This window comes from Mus caroli, unplaced genomic scaffold, assembly GCF_978045245.1.
Source record: "Mus caroli unplaced genomic scaffold, Mus_caroli_1 scaffold_1, whole genome shotgun sequence".
NCBI classification, from domain to species: Eukaryota; Metazoa; Chordata; class Mammalia; order Rodentia; family Muridae; genus Mus; species Mus caroli.
In genome coordinates this window covers 76,682,320-76,708,177 of record NW_028227256.1, presented here as the reverse complement: position 1 = coordinate 76,708,177, position 25,858 = coordinate 76,682,320, and the positions used below count along the sequence as shown (strand labels likewise).

Below are 25,858 nucleotides of genomic sequence, written 5' to 3'. Positions count from 1 at the left end.
CATCATGTGATTTCTTTGCAAGTATAATCAATCCATTTTGGGGTATAATATTACATATCCAACTTCAGGGTTTTGTAGTTTATCACCAGATTTGTTATTTTATTGAAATTGGTTATGGATCACAGGGCCCCCAATGGAGGAGCTAGAAAAAGTATCCAAGGAGCTAAAGAGATCTGCAACCCTGTAGGTGCAACAACATTATGAACTAACCAGTACCCCGGAGCTCTTGACTCTAGCTGCATATGTATCAAAAGATGGCCTACTTGGCCATCACTGGAAAGAGAGGCCCATTGGATTTGCAAACTCTATATGCCCCAGTACAGGGGAACGCCAGGGCCAAAAAAATGGGAAAGGGTGGGTAGGGGAGTGAGGGGGGAGGGTATGGGGGACTTTTGGGATAGCATTGGAAATGTAATTGAGGAAAATACGTAATAAAAAAAATATTAAAAAAAAAAGAAATTGGTTAATAAGAATCACCCAAGACTTTTATTTTAGACATTAAAGCATTTTCCAGTTTTCTGTGTGTTAGTATGGGAAACATCTAATTTTATTTTTTACTTGCTTTTTGCTTTTTTAAGACAGGTTCTCACCATGTAGCCTAGGCTAGCCCAAAACTCTTGCTCCTCCAGTATCTGCCTCTTGAGAGCTGAGATTGAAGGCATACATCATGCCCATTTTTATTTACTTTCATTTTAAAGCACATTTTAAAGGTAGAGCTTTTAAAAGTGGACTCATGGGGCTTTGATACTACTGTGTTTACTGAGGGTCGTGGGTTTTCTCAAATGGACACTATATTTTTAAGAAATAGAAACTTATATTTACCCAGCATCTGCAGGTACAGAGGTCCAGAAGATGGGCAACGTAGGAATGATGAGGCACCCTTTCTAGGAGGTAAGAAAAGGTGGAAAGTCAAGGACTAAGAGAGATGTGTTCCTCAGCTATGAAGGAAGCACAGTGGGTTAGGGCTGGTTGTGTGGATGTGGGAGGAGCTGAGAAAACCCTTAGACTGGCCTTTACCCTCTCCAGGTTTAGGACGTGAGGATAGAAGCAGGACCTATGAAGGACATGGCGACAAACTGGAATAACTGGCATGGAAAGTGGAAGGGGGAGATGTTTGAACTTAAGAAATACCCAGAAATTTTACAGGCATTGCTAGGGATTCATGAGTTGGCTGATCAGACAATCATGGTAGTACCAGTCTTGGAAGTCCTTTATGATTTTTCTCCAGTGCATCTGACATCTCCAAATAGAAGGAAGATAGGAACGGGTGGGCTGCTGTGGGCTGAGAATTTGCAGAGGTGCTATAAAAGTAGTTCAAAAGCACAGTCCTGTGTAAGTGATCAGCCATGTGACTTGGGTCGTCAGAGGAGGGGCCTATCTGGTTGACTGAGTAAGAGGAACACATTCTGAGCATTTATACTGTGGCTCACATCCTGAAATCTGGATAACGGTGCTCGTGGTACAAAAATGCCCAGGCCAGGGGAAGCCCTGGTTGCCTTTTGTCTTAGAAGCTGGTCATGGGTCCAGTTCACGAATGGAAGTGAAGAGCTGGTAACGTTGCAGTCATGAAGAACTAGATGCTGCTATGAGAAGCCTTTCTGACACATAGTGAACTAGAAGTAAGATGACAACCCTGGTTCAAAGTCACAGAACATATGACTTGGCCCTAGTCTGCTTCATGTTTCCCTCAAAGCTCTGGTGGCATTTTCTCCCTGCATGAAGATCTGTCACAAGAAAACACCTAAAACTATCCAAGTTCTGGGGTTGCCCAGAGGGGTCAAGTGTTACTCTAGTGGACTCTGAAGACAAGGGATACTTGAATTATCTGACAATTCATCCTTGCATTTGAGAGACCATCTGTGCCCAAACTAGACTCCTCAAAATGGGTCAGTTTAGAGAGGTGACAGTTCTGGACTATCAAGGGGTAGCCCAGGCTAAACACTAGGTCAGATGTATAAGACCATAACTCTGGTCACCACACTTTTCTGTAGTTTATGCAGTGACGTTGTTGGTGGTGTGGTTAGGTCTTGCTTTCTGAAGTCAGCTGAAGTTTCTTTCGGGTACCAAATCCAAATTGACTACAAATACTGAAAGAAGAAACCCCTTCATTTGTATTTATTTATTTATTTATTTATTTATTTATTTATTTATTTATTTATTTAGGGTCAAGATAATGTTAATACAAAACTGTTTGATTAACCTCTTGAATGAATTAGCCAAATGTGCCCTGAATGACTATATCAATAAATTAGATAAAATTAGGTTGTAGGAGGCAATAAGCTTGCAAAATCACTGCAGTTCATGCTGCTAGCTTGCCCAACCCCTGAGGTTAAATCTAAGGAGGAAACTGGGTCGCCAACACAAATCACAGAACTGGCCAGGACCAAGGCTTCTAACCATGGCTTATGCATTGCAGCTATGCATACCCTGTGGGTGCACTTGAATGGATCCATTGTTTCTTTTGAACAGGGATTGTAGTTTTGTATTTCACATGAACCTTTTGTGTGTGGTGTGTGTGTGTACATGTTACTTTTATTCTTTCACTTTGAATTTATTGCTGGGTTTTTAAAATAGTCCTTTTTTTTTCTTTTAGAATATTGATCCATGCTAACATAGACAATTCATTCTGAGATATTTATTCAACAAGGAAAAGGTGGAGGGGAAGCCACCACTCCAATAGTTACAGCCCATAGAAACTCAGACCTAATCTGGGTTGACAGTAACACTTAGTCTATGGAGAATCCCAAGGGGCTCTCTAGACTAAGAATTATGAGAGCAGTAACTAGATAAGGAGTGGATGGTAAACCCAGAGTGTCTCTTCTGGAAGGAAATGACTGAGGGAAGCTTGCAGGACTGTTCTATGTGAACAGTTTGTTATTACTCTAAGGCTAGTGGGACAGTCTTTGTGTGTGTTCTGTGATAAAATCAGGAGAAACTGTTTATGTCGAAGCAGAAAAGATGTAAGCTAGATGGGATGAAAGTAATATTTCTCATAGGAAATGAGAGCAAACACCCTCTGAATTTGTAGATTTGATCTCTCTAGCAGAAATAAGACCATTTGCTAGACTTGGGATCGAACAGTCTCATCTGGTGGTAATCCCCAACTGAGCCTTGTTCTTCACATCCTGAGTTGTGTGCTGTCTTCAGATAGATAGATAGATAGATAGATAGATAGATAGATAGATAAATAGATTTGTTATTTTACATTTCAGAGACATCCGATTTTATACTGTTAGAATGGTACTCTACATTGTCTCTGTCGCTGTGAGAAAACACTCTAGCCAAGACCAACTTTGGGAAGGAAAGAGTTTGCTTCAGCTCACATTTCCAGTCCATAACTCATCATTGAGGGAAGTCAGGGCATAAATACATGGCAGGAAGCATAGAAGAATGCTGTTTACCAGTTCGTTCATCGGCTCAGCTAGCTTTCTTATACACTGCAGGCCCACCTTTCTAGGAATTGTGCTACCCACAGTAGACTGGGCACTCTGCACTCAATCTGTCAAGACAATTTCAGACACCACCAATAGACCAGTCTAATTGAGGAGACTCTTTAAATGAGAGTCCCTCCTCCCATTTGACACTAGATTGTGAGAGGTTGATAATAAAACCTAACTAGGATGAGAGGCAAAAGTACCCATGCAAGTATGGTTGCTAGGAAAGACTGACTGTGTGCATTCCTGATTTCTGTTTGAGAGAATAACTTTCAGAACTTGGTTCTCTTCTTCTTCTACTGTGTGAGTCCTGAGGGTAGAGCCCAGATGGCTGGGGTTAGTGGGAAGTGCCATTACTCATGGAGCCACCTATCTCCCTGGCCCTCAAAATGCAGTGCTCTAAGAACATCCTGGGTTTAGAGTGGTGTTCACTGAGCAGGAGTTTTAGTTGTTTTCACACTTTGTGATGTCTGCCCTTCAGATCAGGAGTTTGTTGTCACTTAAAAACAAACAAACTACATTTGCTTTACTTAAAAAACAAAGAAGTGAAGGAAAGGAAAAGGAAAAGGAAAAGGAAAAGGAAAAGGAAAAGGAAAAGGAAAAGGAAAAAGTCTGTGTAAGCCCTTGCTGCACTAGCCTGGCGGCCATCACCCAAGCTCCATCCCTGGAACCCACGTAAAGGTAAAGGAGAGACTCAACTCCATGAAGTTGTTTGTCTCGATAAGTATGCTGTGTGAGCCAACTCCCCCCAACACACACACACACTCACATTCACCAATAGACATATTCACAGACAGAGACAAAGAGAAAGAGGCGCATATGTGCTAATAATAGATAAGATTAATTACCAAAAGAAGCCCACAAATTCTTTAAGTTAGAGGAAGTTCCAAAGGAATATCCTGGTGTCTATTGACTTCAGATATAACCTCCTAGTGACCTCTTAGGTCTGTGCCGTGTCATTAGAAGAGAAAGCTCTACAGCAAAATGAGGAGACTGTTTGTTTGGTGTGTTTGTATTTATTTATTTTTATTTTTTTTAAATTGAGATTTTTTTTTTAAAGATTTATTTATTTATTACATGTAAGTACACTGTAGCTGTCTTCAGACACACCAGAAGAGGGAGTCAGATCTTGTTAAGGATGGTTGTGAGCCACCATGTGGTTGCTGGGATTTGAACTAAGGACCTTTGGAAGAGCAGTCGGGTGCTCTTACCTGCTGAGCCATCTCACCAGCCCTTGTATTTATTTTTAACTGTTGTTATTTTTGGTTTGGAGCCTATGTCTTTGGAGCACTCACAAGTATTAATTGCAGTGATGCATTTTATTTTTAAGTTATTTTTAGATTTATTGATTTTATTTTATGTGTTAGTGTGTTTTGCCTGCATGTATGTATGTATGTATATATGTATGTATGTATGTATGTATGTGTATCACATGAATGCCTGATGCCCTCAGGAGTTCAGGAGTGGGCATTGCGTTCCTGGAAGCAGAGTTATGGGTGGTTGTGCGCCACCGTGTGGGTGCTTGGAAACCAAATCCAAGTCTTCTGCGAGAGCAGCAAGTGCTCCTAATCAAGGGGTCACCTCTCCAGCTCCACGTTCTCATTTATTTTTTAATCAATAATCAATCAATCAATCAATCAATCATGACTTTAATTCTTATCTTCTAATATGATAGGCTGAGAAAATGTGATCTTTTATAAAATAAACAACTGGGCTACTTGACAGTCTTTGTAAATGAGGTCTGCTCTACACCTAAGGTACTAAACTTAGATTGTCATCCTCCATTTAAGGTTCTTTAAAATTTATGAAAATACAAAATTTCATTTTGAATACACATATCAAAACTGATTTGGAAACAAAGTGAGGCGACTTCCTAGTGCAGCCAACTCACTGTCTATACTGTCTCATCTGCCATGCTGAGGAGGCAATCCACGTCTGAGATGGGAAATGGCAGAGCTAGTCTGGGGGCCACACAGGGCGTTGAGATTTCATGCTTAGGTCTGGTCCTTTTGTTCTTTCTTGTGCTCTTTTCTCCTTACTTCTTCATCCTCCTCCTCCCCCTGCTCCTCTCTTTCAATCTTTACTATTTTTGTTTAAAATCACCTTCCCTTTCCACTCTCCCCATTCCTGTGTTTTCACAGCTATGAAATGGAACATGGGAGACTGTAACTCTTAAGTAAATCCTTCCACCATGCAAACACCTTTCTTGTTTTACTTGTCAAAGAAGAATTTGTATCACAGAGCCCCATGACTTCCTCTGATACATTTTGACTCTTAATGAACTTACAACCCTTGAAGAATTATTGTTATTATTATTTTTTTAAACATGGCCTTCTGGAACAGAAGTAAGGTTTCACTATGGCAGTCCATGCTTCTGGTGGGTAAATGTAATTTCTCAGATGGGATCATTCTCAGGCAGGTAAATATCCTCGCAGCGTACATACCTGGCTCCACCCAGCACCGAGACACCCCGATCTGTGCAGTGACTTGGCTGAGTGAACACTGGGGGCTTCTCTGTGCCTTTGTCTTCTAGATACATTTCATCTTGCTCTTCAGTCGACAAGGGAAGCTGCGGCTGCAGAAATGGTACACCACGCTCCCTGATAAGGAGAGGAAGAAGATCACCCGAGACATCATCCAGACTGTCCTCTCTCGTGGGCACAGGACCAGCAGCTTCATTGACTGGAAGGAGCTGAAACTTGTTTATAAAAGGTGTGAGTAACTTCATGAGAACCAAGCTTTTCGTTCTCGCATTGCTCCATCTTAGTTCTGAACATTTTAGATTGCAATACCAATCTCAGCGCTTTCTGAAATCTTTCATGATTGGAGTCTTAAGTATGTGCAGCAAAGAGTGAGCACTAGTGAAGATCTCCATCGACATGTGTCAGTTTCTGGGTGTTAGATGGATTCTGAATGCTTAAGCCATGTGCTGAATTTGCACGAAGGTGCTTGGTAACATTTTGTAAGCACCATTACATTTCCAGCATCAATGGCTGTCGATACAGCAGCAAACGAACGAGACAAATTATATTCATATTTTCAAGAAGCACATCTTTTTTAAAGCAAACCACATATATTCATCTAGTAACAGATGCAATGGGAAAATGCAAATAACTGTGATAGAGGAAAGAGAACCGTTTCCAATGGATTGTTCATACTGCAGTTGTTCATGTTTGCAGATGAGTGAACTAAGGACACACAGAGTAAGTAATTACCTAGTCACAGTAGGTGAATGATAATCAGGAGAGCAGGACTGCAGTCCAGCTCTTTCTTCCTTTGGTGCCTATATTTCTTTTGATGCACCTGTGTGAAGTGGTGAGCCCCTTCTAGCGAGGAATCCTAATTTATAAATGAGAGAGGCTTGAGAGGTAAAGCCAGCTTTTCAATGAAGACTCAGGTAATGGATGCCCAAGTTAGGACATGGACCTAGCCAGCCTAACCCCATATCCTTCATCAAACTACAGTTTCCAAAATGGGAAATGTACACTAAAAGTGCAGAGAGTGTTTTTAATAAGCAGTAGGCAAAGAGTAGCGTGGATGGGCTGATACTGAATGGAGTCCACCACCAGGGAGTGCTTTGGCAAAGCTACAGCTTCTGTAGCTGAAGGTGAGAGCCATAAACTAAATCACCATGGGAAGGCAGATACAGGAGGGTGGGTCCCCGAGAGCACTGCTGAGGGATTGTGTATTAGAGACAAATTACAAACTGGAGAGGAGCTTGATCAAGCACCCTGATTACCATGGACCAAAGGACCATGCCTCTGAGTGCAGCTCTTCAAGGTAAAGTTCTATTGAGAGCGTCTGTTGACGAGATTAACAGATGTTATCTAAGCCCTGCAGTGCCTTTATACACTCTAGTTTCTGTTGGAGGAGTGTAGTGGGTGCCATGAGCCATGATTTATTCTTGTGTGGGGAGAATCTCTAGAGACAGCAGGAGAATGCACGCCCATAGGGAAAACCCACTTTGGCTTATTTATTGTCTCATTCAATTTTGCTTTTCCTTTTTTTTTTTTTCTTTTCAAGGTATGCTAGTTTATATTTTTGCTGTGCAATAGAAAATCAAGACAATGAGCTCTTGACACTAGAGATTGTTCATCGTTATGTGGAGTTGCTGGATAAATACTTTGGAAATGTAAGTGTCCTCCTGGCCCATTAGAGTCAGCATCAGTGTCCATCTCGGTTCTTACTTTTGCTCATCTCCTGTATTCCTTTTTTCTCTCTCAAGCCTAAACTATCACTTGCATTGTACCAAGGATGGTGCTGGCTCACCTTGGTTCAGAATTGCAGGATTCCTCCCTACCTGTATTTCTTAGAATATGAACCACTCCAAAAGATGTGGGCGTATCTTTACCTTCACATTGCAAAGACTTTGTTTCAGGGAACTTGAATTTAATTGTGAATGATCTCTGGTCCCTTACTCCTTTACTGACTTTGCCATTTCTTTTCTGTTTTTTTCTTTCTCTGGCATTGTTTAAAGTTACAATATTATTAGTACACAAGGAATAACAACAACAACATCCAATAACAACACAAACAAACGTCCCCAATCCAGTCCCTTCTGAGTTGCTATTCCAAAAGCTCATTTGCTCAAGAACAGATGCGGTGATCTCTCACGGCTGCTTCCATCTTCAGACTCATTCACTCTGGGCCAGCTTGCAGCGGGGCCCCTTCTTACCACTCCAAGGGGGTCGCATAGTCACCACTGAGTCCTCTATACAGCTATGCACCATTCATGGTTCTTAAGTCTTAACCTGCTTTGCCTCTGCAGCACTGGACTTTTATTCATCATTATTCATCCTTTAAATCCCTTCCCCTGGTTTTTTGCTATGACATTGCTTTCTGCTATATCAGGAGGCCCCACTTTTGATTTTTCTCTTCTCCTGCCCCCCCCCTTCTCATCTTCTAAGTACTGTGTCCCTTTTCCCACCTGCCTAGTGTATCTGTGGATTCTTTCTAAGAATCTTGCCAAGTGACTCTTCTTTGCTTACCCGGTGATGATCTTCACTGACCTTATGGCCAAGGGCTATTTAATGCCCATCTTTTGCAAATCAGCTGTGTCTGGTGGTTGGAATTTGCTATTTCCTAGAATCCTTCAATGCAAAGGATAGGGTTCTTTTGCCTTTCTTTGCCTATTACTAGAACCTACCTGACTCTTCAATATAAACTTAAAGCTTATCCCCTTCATTTCCATCTCACTAGCTGTTTTAGGACTTCTGTTGCTACAACGAAACACAATGACCTAAAAACGAATTGGAGAGAAAAAGGTTTCCTAGGCTTACATGTACATATTGCTATTCATTATTAAAGGAAGTCAGGGCAGGAACTCACACAGGACAGGACAGGGCCCTGGAGGCAGGAGCTGATGCTCTGGCTTGCTTAGCCTACTTTTTTACTCAACCTAGGAACACCAGCTCAAGGACAGCACCACTCACAATGGGTTGGGCCCTTCCCCATTGACCACTAGTGAAAAAAATGCCTTCCGACTGGATCTCATGGAGGCATTTCCTCAGCTGAGGCTCCTGTGTCTCTGATGACTCCAGCTTGTGTCAGGTTGACACAAAACCAGCAGCGCACTAATGTAGCTGATGTACTTGAGGTTTTACTTTTAGCGTCTTTATTTGGCCATTTCTACCCCTATACCCTTCTTTGCTTCTCGGTAAAGACCTAGGTGGGACATTTCTCCTCATCACCAAAAAACTCCACACCTCGTGGGTTCTAATACGAACTTTCAGAGTAGTAATAACAGACCACTCCTCGAGCTTGCTGTGTTCTTTCCTTTGTACTCCTGTCCATACCCACACTCCAGGCGAAGCAGTAGCTTAGAGCATCCCACCAGGTACAAGAGCTGGTGCAGTGTAAACCTGGCCCTTCCCTGAGGTCGTGACCTTTGACCCCTGCCCACACCGTAGCACCCCTGTTAATACCTCTGGGCCAGATTTTAACAAATGCCATCTAGACACTGATAAAATACACTGTTGCAGGAAAGACAGCCATCAGAGCTGGAAAAGGTTCCTCCAGCAACGTTCTCAGCACATTCCTGTGGTCATAGACATTTATCAAGTAACGCTGGAGAATCTGCTTCCAGAAGATTTTTTCCCCTCTTTTGACTGGGAGTTTTTATGCTTTCTACATATTTATCCCAAATTTATTTATTTATTTACAGCCTAAATGATGTTGTCCCTCCCTCCTGGGTTCCCTTCCACAGAGAGCTCCCAAGGGGTCCAGGTTAGTTGACACTGTTGGTCTTCCTGTGGAGTTCCCATTCTCTTCAGGGCCTTTAATACTTCTCCCAACTCTTCTATGAGAGTCCCCGTCCTTCATCCAATGTTTGCTGTGGGTATCTATATCTGAGCCAGCTGCTGGGTGGAGCCTCTCATAGGACACCATGCTCCTGTCTGCCAACGTAACAGAGTATCATTAATAGTGTTAGGGATTGGTACTTGCCCATGGCATGGGTCTCAAGTTGGACCAATTATTGGTTGACATTCCCTCAATCTCTGCTCCATTCCTGTCCCTGCATTTCTTGTAGACAGGACAACGTTTGGATTGAAAGTTTTCTGGGTGGGTTAGTGTTTTTATGCCAACATTGGGGGTTCTGCCTGGCTATAGGAGGTGGCCTCTTCAGATTCCACATCCCCACTGCTATGCATCGTAGCTAAGGTCACCTGCATTGATTCCTGGAAGCCTCACCCATCTCAGATCTCTGGCATGTCCTAGAAATGCCTCCCAACTCCCCACCCCTGCCAGCTTCAGATTTCCATTCATTCTCCTGGCCCTCTAGGCCTCTTCTGTCTCTTTCCACACCTGATTCTGATCCAACCCCTTTATTCCCCTCCTCACCCCTCTCCTGCCCATGTCCCTCCTTCCCTCCCTTTGCCTCCCATGACTATTTTATTTCCCCTTCTAAGTGGGATTTCAGCATCCTTACTTGGGCCTTCCTTCATTTAAGTTCTTTGGGTCTGTGGAGTGTATCATGGGTATTCTGTAATTCATGGCTAATATCCACTTATCAGTGAGTATATATAGTGTGTATGTCATCTTGGGTCTGAGTTACCTCACTCAGGATGATATTTTCTAGTTCCATCCATTTGCCTGCAAAATTCCTGATATCCTTGTTTTTAATACCTGAATAGCATCTTTCTCTGAAACTGAACAGATGACATTTTTATCATTGGATTATTGATTGTGTCTTTCTTTCTTCTTTCTTTCTTTCTTTCTTTCTTTCTTTCTTTCTTTCTTTCTTTCTTTCTTTCTTTCTCTCTCTCTCTCTCTCTCTCTCTCTCTCTCTCTCTCTCTCTCTCTCTCCCTTCCTTCCTTCCTTCCTTCCTTCCTTCCTTCCTTCCTTCCTTCCTTCCTTCCTTCCTTCCTTTCTTTCTTTCTTTTGGGGAAGGGGTTCGAGACAGGGTTTCTCTGGGTATCCCTGGCTGTCCTGGAACTCACTCTGTAGACCAGGCTGGTCCTGAACTCAGAAATCTGTCTGTCTCCGCCTCCCGAGTGCTGGGATTAAAGGTGTGCACCACCACTGCCCAGCATTGATTGTGTCTTACTTGCTTTTTTTTTTTTGAATAGTGTGTGTGTGTGTGTGTGTGTGTGTGTGTATGTGCATGTGTGGAGGGGGTTAGTTTCCAAGATAGAGTCTCTCTGTATAGCCTTGGCAGTCCTGAAAATCGTTTTCTAGATTAGATTGGCCTTGAATTCAGAGATCCTCCTGCCTCTTGTGGGATTAAAGGCATGTGCTAACACACCCAGCTTTTCTTCTTTTTTTTCAACAGGCTTCACAATAGCAAGTATTAGGTGGGCTTCTAAATGAATTTTCTCCCTCTTCTTTCCCATGTAAATGATGCTATAACATGTTGCTTGGGAGATTTCAGTTATTGTCAATATTCAGGAATAATAAGAAAGTAGCACCTTGTGTTCCCGTCTCAGTAAGTTTTTTTTTTCTTTCAAAGCAGTGCATATATAATAGAATGTTTTAAAACATGGGATTGTTTAACTTCATGAGTTCTTTTAGTCTAATGAATTCTGACATTTCTGGTGCTCTCCTTTGAAATGAACTGCAGATGGGGCTTTTTGCAAAGGGCCTGAAGGTGTTTCTTGAAGTCTGAGCTTTTGTGTGCGCTTCTCTCTCTTCCTCATTTCTGGACTCTGGTTTGACCTGTTTCTGTGGTTTAAACCAACTGCAGTCATGCGACTTGAGGCTGAATTTTGATCTCTCTGTGCTTAACTGAAATTCAACGAGATATTTCAGACCACATCATTTCTTAAAAGAATTTGAAGACATCTCCACCAGTATCTAGTTTGAGAGAGAATACGAAGGTTCAGAATCTCTGGCATTGATTCTCCACCCAATTCTGGTACACCTCTAGAAGCTCTACCTTCGTTATGAATCAAAATTTTAATTCACTAAAACATCCGATGAATTTTTCATTAAGCTAAGAGCACTTCAGGGCTCTATGCCCGATAGGTGTTCAATTCTTATTAATTAACAGTGATGGCCAAAGACTTCTGGGACTGATCCTCATTGATACCAATCCAGAAATAAGATATTTCTCTTTGGATTTATTTTCCTCCCATGCTAATACCAAAGATTTCTTTGAATTCTGCCCTTATATTATGCAAGGGGAAAGTTATACCTTGAAAAGTACTGTATTTTGAAGAAAGATAGATCAAAAATCTGTTTCCTAATTTGAGTGATGTATTTTATAGTGCCTTTCAATTCTAAGGAGATTACCAAGGATTGAGCAGTTAATCTCTCAATCTTCAGTAAGGAGCATCAACCCCAATTTACAGATGCTAAGAAGAAATGCCTCAGGGTCTCGCAGTAGATAAAGGGATTTAGATATTTGCCGTACTCACATTCTGCACTGCAGCATGAATTTTGATTGATGTATTTTGAGTGGGTAGATGCTTCTGTCCCAGGAAGCTTTTGAATCTGACCTAGGAAAATTTTCTGTTGTGAGAGGAGGGACATTAAGTGTCTTGACCCCGGTGTCTGCTCACTTAGTAACCAGGCCCAAGATTTCAGACCTTCATGAATCTCCATCTTACTGATGAGGATATGACACGAAACATGCTGATAAACACATAGGCACTACTTGGGCTACTGTGAGAGTAAGGACAGTGGCTAGGAGCAGTGTATCAACTATTGATTGTTCGTCCTATGTTGCATCGTAATTGGTTTTCATGTCTAACTCTGTTGTATTTCTTACTATCTGAAACATTTCCTTTGTGTAACTTGAAACTTCATGTATTTACTTTAAGAGGAGTTCAAGGGCAGGTGCTTCTTAGACTTTACTTGAAAGGACTTAGTTGATGAACTGTCAGAAACAGTACCACAGTAGTAAATATTCTGCTATAAGAGAAGGGCTTTAAGCCATACCATAGTAAAACAAAACAAACAAACAAATTCAGGAAGTATAAAATAAAATGAAATACTCTCTCTCTCTCTCTCTCTCTCTCTTTGCCATTTGTAAGTTGTATGCTAGAATCGACATACATGGGGGTAAATGGCAAAGAAAGGTTTCTTGGTTATTACATAGACTGTGAAGGAAGATGAAATGTCTATCACTTGATGGGTGCGCGCACGCACGCACGCACGCGCACACGCGCGCACACACACACACACACACACATTAAACATTCATATACAGTTCTGCATATACTTGTACACAGGACCTGAAGGTAGAATTTGAAGTATTTCTGTAATAGTTGAAAGAACGTGAACTTTGCCCCAGTTCAGCAGGTTGTCACCTCTACTCATGCTTAGCTGGAGCTGGGCTGCAGAGCAGCACTTTATATAGAGTTGCTATATACGCAGTACTTGCTCCCTCAGAACATTTGCTATAAAGGTGTGTGAGTTGTGTGTGTCAAACTCTGCATACCTCCTTACCTTATTCCCGGCAATTAGACGTGATGACTTGATTGTCGCATGCCTGTTGAAGAAGCCTTTAGGTCTGGGGACAGGTGGCTCGAGGGAGGTTCCTAGTGGATTTGTAGGGTTGTTTGTCAGATTACCTGGCAGGGCTCTGTTGACGGCTCATCTTAACAAGACTCCTGTCTGCTTGGCTTTCTAGTCCGTGCCTGCCTCGAATGCTGAGCTTTCTCTGCCGCTGCTACTCTAACCCCCGCATTCTGCCTTGCCTGGCCTCTGGTAACTGATTTCTTCTGGTACTTTCTTGTACATGGATGTCTAATTTACTGTAATTTCTTTCTGTTCATATTGTTCAAAAATGTTTTTTTTTTTAAGATTTATTTATTTAATGTATATGAGTACACTGTGTCTATCTTCGGACACACCAGAAGAGGCCACCAGATCCTATTACAGATGGGAATTAAACTCAGGACCTCGGGAAGGGCTGACAGTTATCTTAACTGCTGAGCCATCTCTCCAGCCCCTCAAAATTATTTTAAAAATGCATTTATATACCCTTCTAAACATATAATCTTTTAAACTTAAACAAATTGATTGCAGTATGCATATTTTTCTATAACTTTATTATTCTCCTTATAAGCCTGCTAGAGATTTTTCTACATCTTTCCATGTAAAACTGCCCTATTTGTTTGTTTGTTTTTTGTTTTTTTGGAGACAGGGTTTCTCTGTGTAGCCCTGGCTGTCCTGGAACTCACTCTGTAGACCAGACTGGCCTCAAATTCAGAAAATTTGCCTGCCTTTGTCTCCCAAATGCTGGGATTAGAGGTGTGCGCCACCACTGCCCGGCTTACCCTGCTCTTTTCAAACTGTACATAGATACATACAATACCTATGCCATTATAGAGATGTACATGCATGACTTGAACAGTTCTTTATGAACAAACTTTAGATTGTTCTCAATTATTCTTATAAATGAGTCCCCCATAATCAGTGTTCCTTATGTGTGTTGTTGGATATTGATTTTAATATATCATGCAGCTAAGCCTCTTATGGAACTGTTGGGTCCAAGAATTAAAAAAAATATTCTTAGGTAATTATTATTATTATTACTTATTATTATTACCTATGTGTATGAATATGTCCCTGGTGTGTGTGTGTGTCTGCCTCTGTGTGTGTGTCTGCCTCTGTGTGTGTGTCTGTGATTTATATGTATGTATACCAGTGCATGAAAGATCTATTGCACATGTGGAAGTCAGAGGACAACTTTGGAGTGTATCCAGAAGCAGAATGACAGAAATGCCAAAAAGCAAGGTTTTCCCACAACTATGGACTGTGGTAGATTAGGTCTTTGTTTTCATTTTGGCAAGTGTTCCTGTCTACATGCTGGCTTTTATGGCCTGAATGGTACTTCTATCTTGTAATGTCAGTTATGCAAATGCCTGGGGCCCCGTTACAGTCAGAGTCAGGCTTCTGTGGCACGTGCCTTTACCAGCTCACCACTTCTACCAGATGCAGGTGCAAGCATTTTTGCATTCAAAATTAACAGACTCTACAATTTGACCAGTCAACCAAAAATGGCATACAAGATTTGTCAATTCCACTGACAGGGAGTGTTTGTACTTATTCATACCATGACTAGCAATGGATATTGTCACTGAGTTTCCTGTGACAATGGGTTCAGTTTGCCTTTCTCTTGACTTCTTGGAGTTACTGGTATTATTAGACATGTATTACCCTCCCCCATCTTGCTTTGTCTGTGAATTGTTTATTATTTTGCTGTTGTTTTGTTTGTTTGTCTGTTTTGGTTTTTTGAACTCTTGAATATGGATGTAGAATAGGCTGGCCTTGAACTCACAGAGATCCACTTGCCTCTGCCTTCTGCGTACTGGGGTTAAAGATGTGTGCCATCACTCTTGGTTTTCTAGTTTGTTTTTCATTTTGTTTATCTTAGGTAGGGATTTTCAAAAATTCCTTCTGCATTGAGAGATTTATATGATTTTGTCAGTAGGCGAATAAAAGAAAGGGATTTAAAGGAATAACTCAATTCTTGCTGGCATGTGCCAGGGTAAGGGCATGATCAAACATGGTGGCTGGTAGCTTGTGTGACTGTGGCAGGTGATAAAGTCAGGCAGAGGAAAGCAGAGAGGTGGGGCTGGCAATGTGGAATCCTCTATGCACATGGGAGAATTAAAATCTATCTTGAATCCTTGACCTCATCAAACACAGGGTAGTGCTGGAGGAGTAAAACAGAACCATCTAGAAGGTCTGAGAAGAAGTCTTCAGTGTCAGAGGAGGAATGTTCAGTGACACAGCTAAGCTTAGGTGAGCAAGGAAGAAGAAATCTTGTCATCAAGAAACAGATTGGCAGGGGCTAGAAAGATGGCTCAGGTGTTAAGCACACTGACTGCTCTTCCAGAGGTCCTGAGTTCAGTTCCCAGTAGTCACATGGTGGCTCACAACCATCTACCATGGGATCCGATTTCTTCTTCTGGTGTGTCTGAAGACAGCTAGTGTTATATAGTAAATAAATCTTAAAAAAAAAAAAAAGAAAGAAAGAAAGAAAAGAAAAGAAAAAAAGAAACATTGACAAGGGTATCAGATGCTTCTGAGGTGAGCTCAAAGGAGGATGGGGAACTGTCAGCTAGATGGTTTAAAGAAAGCAGCTTCAGTTGGGCAGATAGGATGTGGGTGCACAAGAGTCAGTTTCCAGTGACTTGTGGAGTAAGCAGTGTGGAGGACAGCAAGAACATCATAGAAGCATTCTCGGGTTGAAGCGTCCAGATTACGAGGATGGCTTTACTTACATATTGAGACCTGTCAGTCTCTCTGTTGGTCTTTGACCCCAGTTAATGTGCAGTTTTGATAACTTGAAGCTTCAGTGTCCTATGGGAATCTGCTAGCAGTACAGGTTTGTAGACCTGATCCAGACCCACTCACCCCTTAGAGCAGGGCTTACGGGAAGTTTTTAGGAGTCTTAACAGGTGAGTTTGATACATTCAAAAACTGGCAGTTCACTAACCTGACAGCTAAGATCGTGAGACCTGAGTGCAGGAGAATTGAGGTTCTGGACTTACACTTAAAGAGCATCAGGGAACCAGTTCTGCTTGTGTGTGTTGAGCACAGCACCTAGAGGTCTCCCTCCCCTACGGAGCCTCTTATTTTCCGTTACAACACAAAACATTGCATTAGTTACATTTCCATTGCTGCTGAAATACTGTGACCAAAAGCAACTTATTGAGAGCAGTTTCTTTTGATTTCTAGTTCCAGAGGCATTCATAAAGGCAGGGGAGACATGCTAGCGTGGCAGGAGCAAGAAACTGAGGGATCACATCTCTATCTCACAAGGGAAGCAGAGATCTGGAGAGTGTGACCTGGGAGAGGGATGAGGCTATAAACCCCAATGCCTGCTGCTGCTGACCTGCTTCCTTTAGCAAGGCTGTAACCTCAAATGCTCCAAAACCACCCCAAGCGCCACCTGCTGGTGACCAAGTGTTCAAATACTTGAGACTATGGGGGACATTTCTCTTTCAAACCACTGCAAACCTTATTATCTAAAGGCATGAGCTACTTTAATAGGATTTGGATTTTACCTTTCCTAAGGTCTAGAATTCTCTGCTCCCATCTTTATGTCCTTGAAATGTTATGTGGTATTTTGTGTTTGGATATCACCTGAGTTGAATGGCAATATTGGAAAAGCTGGAGATGTTGGCAGATGCCTCTCCTGATTCTACTGCAAATTTATCAAAGCTTTTTTTTTTTTTTTTTTTTTAATCAGGTCTGTGAGCTGGATATTATCTTTAATTTTGAAAAGGCATATTTTATCCTTGATGAGTTTATAATAGGTGGAGAAATTCAGGAAACATCCAAGAAAACAGCAGTCAAAGCCATTGAAGACTCTGATATGTTACAAGAGGTCAGTATGGTTTTCTATGCCTGGGGTAATTCCAGCACTAATTATAATATAGTTAACACTGAGGACTGCACCCACATTTTGTTCTGAGTATAGCTTCCACTTTAAACAGTTTGCATGTATTAGCTTACTTAATTTTTTCAGCAATTCTAACTAGGTGTTAGCCTGTTTTTTAGTGAGTGAATAGAGACTTGCTGTGAAATGTTCTGCTCATTTTCGTAGTTAATAAATATGAAACAGAGCTTTGGACCCTCACAGTTTGGTCCTGAATCTTTGCTTGTCCTGTTTGGCTGAACTTCAGGGTCTGAAAATATTTTACCCTCTGAAGTGTATGAACTGCTTGGTGCTATTCTTTGCAAATGTAATTTTATGAGATGTATAAAAAGGCTTTCATTAAAATGTCTGCTCTGTTCTGGGAAGGAAGAACAGCAGCACGTAGTTATTTCATTTGCTGGATATATTAGAGATGGCATTTGTCATTTTAATTGAAATTTCCCACCTCTCTTGGGAAGGCCTTAGGTCTGTGCGCTCTTGTTTGCATGAATAGATCAGGAGCACGGGTAGCTGGATTGCAGAGGTATAAATGGGCCCTGAAGCCTGGGCTTGGTACTCCTCTGATCCTGTAGTTGCTCAAAAATATTCTGGCACTTTTCTTTCTAGAAGCATCCCAGATTTGAATGAGACCTAATAGGGGAACGTAATCTGCATTAGCTCCTACAAGGACAGTCAAAAAGAGCACTGTGTTCTGTCAACCCTTGCCTTCTAAAAGATATCAAACTCACCTGTTAATTTAGTTTAGACTAAATGACTTAGTCCTAAACCAAGCATGTTTCTGGGTGCCTAAATTCTGTCCTACCTCTCCAACAATATCAGTGGGAAAAGGGACATTTCTTTTTCCCTGTCTGTTCCATTCAACTGGTTGTTTGTTTGTTTGTTTGTTTGTTTACTTTTTCAAGACAAAGTCTTATTATGTAACCCAGGCTGGGTTTGAACTCACAATCCTCCTGCCTCTCCCTCCCAATTTGCTGGGATGACAGTCATGTACCACCCCTGGCCTCAGTGGGTTTTTCCATCTTCCTGTTTTCATAACAGGTCAAGAGTCAAGAGGATTTCAAGAATTATAAAGTACCCTTTTAAAATTGGTGCTAAAGCCACTCTTCCTGCTATTTGGAAATAAGAGACTGGTTAAGTTAATAAGACATTAGGCATGATTTCCCAGCAACTGTCTTGGCAGTACTGTGAGCTGATTACTTACTTCTGCCCATGGAGGGACTCCATCCTCAGGTGAGTGCAAATGAAGGAAGCTAAGGGCGGGCTCCCATAAGCAGCTCTGTGTTTGTCAGGCCAATGCATTTATCGCCAGATGTGTTGTCCCCTCAAAGAAATGCACTGAACATCTCTGAGTCTTACTTGGCTTTTTCAAATGCCACAAGAAGGGGGATTTTATGAGGTACTGAAGATGGTTTGGAAATTCCACTAAGAGTATTTATTAAAATTTGCTGGGGTGGAGAAGCAGGGAATAGCAAGTGGGGGTTGTTCCTGAGACTCTCCTCTTGGTCTTTAAGATGGAAGCTCCTTATAGAAGAGGCAGATTTTCCACAGGGTCTTTGGCACTTCAGTAATTAAAGTTTCATGAATTGAGACCAAGGCACACCTAGGCTATTTCCAAGTCCCCTAACTGCAGGAAACAGGTTTTCATGAGCTTTCAGTGAATCTGTGTTTCTAGATCCATTTAAATCTTGGGACCAGGCATTTTAGGAAGTGAGCCCTTTTACAGTAAGGCACTAATTGGTTCGTTCCTGTCCCTGGTGATTGAATGGACAGTGTGAAAGGTTTCCTGTGAAAAGTTTCCTCAGAGACCCTGGGTTAAACATTGTGCCCCAGTGAGCAGGCAAAGTTCTGGCTCTCCTTAAATGTCACTTGTTAAATAAACAGAGCCAGCCAAATGAGAGTGTCACTAGTGTCCTCATGAGCTCTGGGACCCCTCCAGTGATATCAAGGAACATTGGGGATGGGGGGGGGGGAGTTGAGAAGTTGACGTTGCATTCCTGTTCTGCTTTAGGAAGTATGAAATGTATAGGGGGAAATGTTAAGATTGTTTAAAAGAGAAAGACTGCCCCATTATTTCTTGACCTTCAAGAACAAATATGTTCTAATAAGCACTAGATGTTACTAGAGGCTGAGAAAGGCCATTGTAACATTGTTTTCCCTTTAGAACAGTGGCTCTCAAACTTCCTAATGCTGTGTGACCTTTAAATACAGTTCCTCATGTTATGGTGACCCCCACCCTCCCCCCAGCCATAAAATAAATTATTTTGTTACTACTTCATAACTATAATTTTGTTACCGTTATGAATCATAATTTAAATATCTGATATGCAGGATATCTGATATGTGACCTCTAAAGGGGTTGTGACCCACAGTTGAGAAACACTACTTTAGAACAACCAAAAACCCTAAAGTAGCTCTTAGAACTCCCCCTCCCCCCCATCTCCCCAATTACACTTAGTAAAGGTTTCTTAGGGCAGGGGAGGAAAACCAAAGTTATTTTCACATATTTACTAAGAAGACCCAATAGTCTCAAAGCTTAATCTGAGTGTCTTCAGGTTAGATGTTGACAATCTAGAAAGTCTAATTGCTTGAGGGTGATTTCTATGGGAGGGGATAGCTTCAATGTGAGCGGTTTCATAAAGTTAGAAGCAAAGGCCGAAGAGTAGACGTTGTAATTCTCAAGGTTACCAGGTGGGGGCAGCCATTAGGGGATAATCTTTACAGACAATAACCTGTCCAGAGGGGAGGGTCGAGCCGGGCAGTGGTGGTGCACACCTTTAATCCCTGCACTTGAGAGGCAGAAGCAGGCGGATTTCTGAGTTCGAGGCCAGCCTGGTCTACATAGTGAGTTTCAGGATAGCCAGAGCTACACAGAGAAACCCTGTCTCAAAAAAACAAAAACAAAAACAAACAAACAAAAAAATTAGGGAAAGGTCGAATGAAGTTCAAGCAGTAGGCCATCACATACACACAAGTGGATTCATGAGGTACTGCTTGGCGAGCCCCAACACTTCAGCCTTCAAAGCATAAACCAAAACTACAGCGAGTGACTGTTTATGAGGTGCAAATGTGTACCGCCATGATGTGGGTCCCAAGATCTGACTCTAGGCGGATTCTCATGAAGGCATGGGAGGACAAAGATTTGACACTGTTCCAGTTTTAAGTCAGTTCCAAGCCTTTTTAGTGGCAAATTCAAGAAAACAACAAACCCTTACATTGCTTCCTTGTGCTCGCAGAGTGATAGCAGGACTCAGACAGGGCAGGTAGGGCGGGCAGGGTTCAGGCCGTGAGTCCAGTGGAACCCTCGAGTCTGTGAGGTATCCACTTCATGTCCTTTGTCCACCTCATCAAAGTACAAATAGCCTGAAAGGGCCAGCCAGGCAATGTGTTCATTTAGTCAATTCCTTTTAGTCAAATTTGCAAAAGTGAGGCATTTTAACTGCAAAGACTATATAGCTACAGCACATATAAGATTAGAGTATCAAACAAATAGTGCATGCTAGTCTTGTAGATTTTGTCATCTTTTAACGTTGATAATGTGCTGTCATCTCTTACTCAAAATGAATTTTAGACTTGATTTGTTTTGGATCTTTCTAAATGGGGATGCATTTAATAAGCCCTACAAACCCCACCTAGGCTGTGGGCCAGTTTTGACACCCCAGTCAAGTTAGAAGAAAAGGATGGAATATTCAAGAGGAGATCCTGAGTAGATGCCTGAGGTCTGGGCTTTTCTTGGCCAGTGCTCAGTTAGGAGGCTGACAAGCTTTGCAGGAAATGTGGCTGACTATGTGTAAATAATTTCAGCAGTGCTACACTGGAATCCTAAGGAGACCCAGGAAGCAGTTAAAAACCCAGATTTCTGATTTGGGCATCCTCTAGATGAGTGGTTACCAAACTTTCTAATGCTGTGGCTCTTTATCACAGTCCCTAATGTTGTGGTGACCTCTCAACCATCAAATTATTATTCACTATTATAATTTTACTACTGTTATGAATAATATGGATATATGATAGGCAGGATATCTGCTGTGTGATCCTTGTGAGGGTCATGGCCCACAGGTTTTGCTGCTCTAGACAATCTTGTTGGCCACTAGCCTTGATCTCTTTGGCCTACGCTGTCACTCTCTTCTGGGATGTTCAAAGGTGGCACACGTGTTGGGGTGGATAGTTAAGCATTGATTGCTAAGCAAGTTGACAGTGACTCATAGTGACTTAAGGTATTGTCTAAGGGTAATTTGCTGTTCCCTTCTTCCCCTCATTGATATAACCTGGACCATGGTTTTTCACACATGTGCATCTAGTTCAGTAAGACAGAGTTTGCAGTGCCACTGTGGAATTCTACTTGTAACCAGGAGGTACAAACACTTAAAAGATGAAGACAGAAAAAGTAAAACGCTGGGGCTTATTAGCAAATTTAGTAACTGAAAGAGCGTCTGGATGCTTTGGAGAAACTCTCTTCCAAAAAGCATGGCAGAAATCCTCCAGACTCATGACATGTTTATCCCCTCTGATTGGGCAATAGGTTTAATGAAGAGGTTCTGCACAGTATAGAAAACAATGTATATGCTACATTGTCTACTTGGGGCTTCTATAGTGTGTGCACGCACACACACCCCTACATGCGGTCCTCACAACCATTTTAGACACATGAACTTTAAATCCGTAGTGGTGTCTCCCCACTCCAACATCTCTCTTCTCAAACATTCACTTCCTGATCAAACTTAGCCCTTTCTCAATTAAAAGTGATACATTTACAACCATGTATACATGTAGACAGATGATATTCAAACTTGTAGTCGCCTTCAGCAGAGTGCAAACGTTTATGTCTCTGTATGTTTTTGAATTTTTTTCAATCTTGCAAAATGAAACAAAAAGAATGAAAAGCAAACCATGGTCTGCTAACACCTATGGCTTGAAGGGAATATTGCTCTTAGTCACTGTTCTCTTTCAGACCATGGAAGAATACATGAACAAGCCCACGTTTTAAGTGAACAGTCTACTTGAAGATTCTGAGCGCTCCATGCTGTGAACCTGCAAACAAGCAACTCCTTGCATCCAGTCTCCACACGGCCTCTGGCACCACGCCAAAAAACTACTTAAAGGGATTCTGTGTTAGCTAGCAAAACTTAAAGTTGTTAGCATATGTCCTTATGGTTGCTACATGTCTGTATTATACTGTGTATCAATACTTGCTGGGGCTCTAGGTGTTTCACATAATTGCTGCAGATTGAATAGCTCCTTGCTGTGTTTTAAGCCCTTGTGGTATTTTTAAGGTACTTTCAAATATTGGTTGCAATATGATCATTTTTGTTGCCATTTGATCTTCTACCTGTAGACTGACAACTGCTTTGTAATAACACACAATTTTGAATGTAAAGTATATTTTATATAATGAATGCCTTTCCTAAATGTTTAAAAATGTACATAAATTAAGTTTATGTTAATAGCTCAGATTTCATACATGATGCTTAGATATTTTTAACATGTTCAATGCTACTATAATTTCAGGTCAGATACAATGTATATGACTTTAATGTCTTGAATTCAACTTATTTTTTTTTTAAGAATTGGGATAAAACTTCATAAGAGATTTTGATGTCTTAGAAGGTGCTAGATCAAGTTTTTTACTTTCAATTAAATATAAGGGACATTTCAGTAAGGTTGTGGTTTCTACAAACTATATATTTATTAAGGTTTCCAGAGATCTGGCGATGAAATGTTACAGCATCTCCTGCTTTTACCATAATCCTGAGAGGAAGAGCTATGGCAACATTTATATAGTAATAATTGTGATCTCTACTACTATTTTGTATCTCATGTTCCAATTACTCCTTGTGATAGTTTAGATATTTTGTTGTCAGATATCTCATTCCTGTGAGCCTTTAAAAAATATTTTAATGTAAGATGAATCTTTAAGGCTTCCTTAGGTTGTGTGTATTTCATTATACTCTTCATGGGAGGTGACTCTCTCTCTCTCTCTCTCTCTCTCTCTCTTCTCCTCTTTCCCAGAAAAATATTTTTGCTGACTAATCACTGTGACCATGTCACCTTCATGCTTCCAAAACAGAAGTTCTGCATAGCTGGGTACTGAGTCTGCTCAGACATGAAGTAGGAAGCTGCCTGTATTGTAGCATTTCTTTGAGGTGTCTCTGGCTGCAGTTTTGTATATGTGTTCTCCATGTAAGTGGTGAGGTTTGGTGGCCGTTGTACCTGAGTGCTAGGACTCCTGTGGTTAAGACAATAGGGAGATCTCATACAGTGGACCCTTAGAGAATGTGGTTGTCATCTTTGGTTCATCTCATCAGACATACTTAAGGGAAGATGGCAAGACGAGAGCACAAGAACAGACAGACAGATGGACCCATTCCGTAGTATAACCATTTATTTAAAAGCAATAATTCAGATTGCATAGGAGCTAATAACTGGGCGTTTAATAGCTGATTTATCTTCAAATTAATATAATTTTGGTGGTTTGTTCTTTCTGAACATCTTTGTTTCAGCAGTCTTCAGTTTTGTACATTAACTTTTTTAAAAAGTTTGGTAAAAGTCTTTGTTTTTCAAACATCTTTGTAAAACTGAACTTTCTGTAACTTCAGAGGTTTTCCAGCTCCTTCCCGTTGTCTTCGAAGGAAAGTGTCTTTTGAGCTTCATTAAATGTGCTGCTTATATTCTGGATAATTCCATATTTGATCTTGTCTAGGTTGCACAAGAATTCTTCCTGTCAATGTACTCATAGAAAGTGATCATACTTGTGTGAGTAAATTCAGGGGATTTGGGGAACAGCTTACATGGGTTTTAGTGGAAAACCATTATGTATGTTTTCTTTATTATTATAAGATTCTAAGAAAAATTACCAAGTGAAAGGAAAAAAAACAATAGTGAATTTGTATAAAACACCCAAATAAAAGGTTAAACATATGTTAATTTGAACTTGGTGTGCCTTCATGACTGTTTGATTCTTGCAATTCCAACCTTGGTTTATGGTAAAATCCCTTCAGAATTTCTTGCTACTTACCAATAAGGAGAGACTCTCAAGGTGGCAGGCAGTGCCTAGGAGAATAATATAATATCCTTTTCTTTCCTCCTCCTGATGTTCCACTGGTCCCTCACAGTGTGGGAAACAGGATTTCCTTACCAGAGGTTGAGAAAGCAAGCAGCCTTTCATTACTTTCATTAACAAATGTAAAGACTTTTTTTTTTTAATAATAAAGCGAGTGAATCTCATCTTGAAGTCTCTTAAAATAATAGTAAAGCTTTCAACAGATAGACCATGCTTTGAAACCTAAAAATTCTTCCAAGATGCTTATTATCAAACCAATAAAACATCATTAATGAGTGGCATTCAATTTCACCTCGCCAAGTCTTCTTCAATAAACACACTGATAAATGCTGGTGTATCTCACTACATGGTTCCTGCAGATTTTGATACAATACATTCAGATGTTCTGGGATATGTAAAGGGAGCCAGTGCGTGTAAATGGATGGCCATTACCTGGTTTCAACCCTGATTTGACTTATTACAAAGCTAGTAAAGCTGGGTAAAACTGTGCATAGACAGTGTGCCTTGAGACTGGATATATCAACAATGCTTTGTCATAGTTAAAACCAGAAGCATCGAATAACATGTAGGGCTTTATTGAAGTGGCCTCTTTCTCCTCTCCCCCATGCACTCTCTCCTCCTTCCTCTCCATTCTCCTCTCTCTTCTCACACTTTCTTTCCTCCTCTTCCTTCTCCTTCTTCTTCCCTGCCCTCCCCACTTTAATGCCTTCTTCTGTCTCCTTCTTTCCCTCCCTTTTCCTCTCTCTCTCTTCTCCCCACCTCTCTGACTTATTGCTGTGATAATCCACCATAACCAAAAGCACTTTGGGGAAGAAAGGGTTTATTTCAGCTTATGATTTATAGCCCTTCATGAAGGAAAAGTCAGAGCAGGAACTCAAGGCAGGAAACTGGAGGCAGGAACTAAAGCAGGGACCATAGCAGTTGCTGCTTACTGGCTTGCTCCCAGCCCTTGCTCTTCTTGCTTGTTTATGCCTCACAGGGCTGCCTGCCCAGGATGGCCACACCCACCGTTGGCTGGACCCTCCCACTCCAGTCATTAATAGTCATTGATCAGTGCCCCACAGATTTGTTCCCAGGCTATTCTCCTGCAATTTCTCATTTGAGATTCCCTCTCCCTAGGTGATTCAAATTTGTGTCACGTTAACAAGAAACTAGCTAGCATACTCACTCATTTTTTCTGACACAGGATCTCACTGTGTAGTCCAAGCTGGCTTCCAGCTTGTGACCCTCCTGCTACTGTCTTCAAACTGCTGAGATTATAAGCCTAAGATACTACACCTACCTGAGAGTCACATTTTAATGAATGATCTGATATGCAGTTCAGGCCTGCAGAAAGACTTTTCATAAGTTCTCTATGAATGAACTCACAGGCTTACTGAATCTTAGGGTACTCTTGGATATGGGGTGTCTACAGCATTTGCTGTTCCCATCCTGACATCAGTTCTGGGTGCCCATTTACTGTTTTTCTTTCTAGTGTGTTTTGGAACGTTACTAGGTAATGCGTAAGTGTTCTTCTGAGAACACCTGTTAAG

At 41.3% G+C, this 25,858-nt stretch overlaps 1 protein-coding gene across 2 annotated transcripts in view; it reads left to right on the top strand.

The window, feature by feature from the left end:
* The window catches only part of Ap1s3 (adaptor related protein complex 1 subunit sigma 3), a 63,070-nt gene extending 38,895 nt beyond the window's left edge, over window positions 1–24,175 (top strand). Inside the window, exons 2-6 of one of the 2 annotated variants that reach the window (XR_015047280.1) lie at window positions 5,968–6,146; window positions 7,458–7,566; window positions 17,081–17,218; window positions 18,308–18,499; window positions 22,218–24,175. Coding sequence is in view for 1 of the 2 variants with exons in the window: in XM_021174604.2 (XP_021030263.1) it covers window positions 5,968–6,146; window positions 7,458–7,566; window positions 17,081–17,218; window positions 22,218–22,253 (462 nt within the window). In the remaining variant the exon portion in view is untranslated. The remainder of the gene's footprint in view (window positions 1–5,967; window positions 6,147–7,457; window positions 7,567–17,080; window positions 17,219–18,307; window positions 18,500–22,217) is intronic. The other variant, XM_021174604.2, reaches the window with a different exon arrangement.
* The last annotated feature ends 1,683 nt before the right edge of the window (window positions 24,176–25,858 follow it).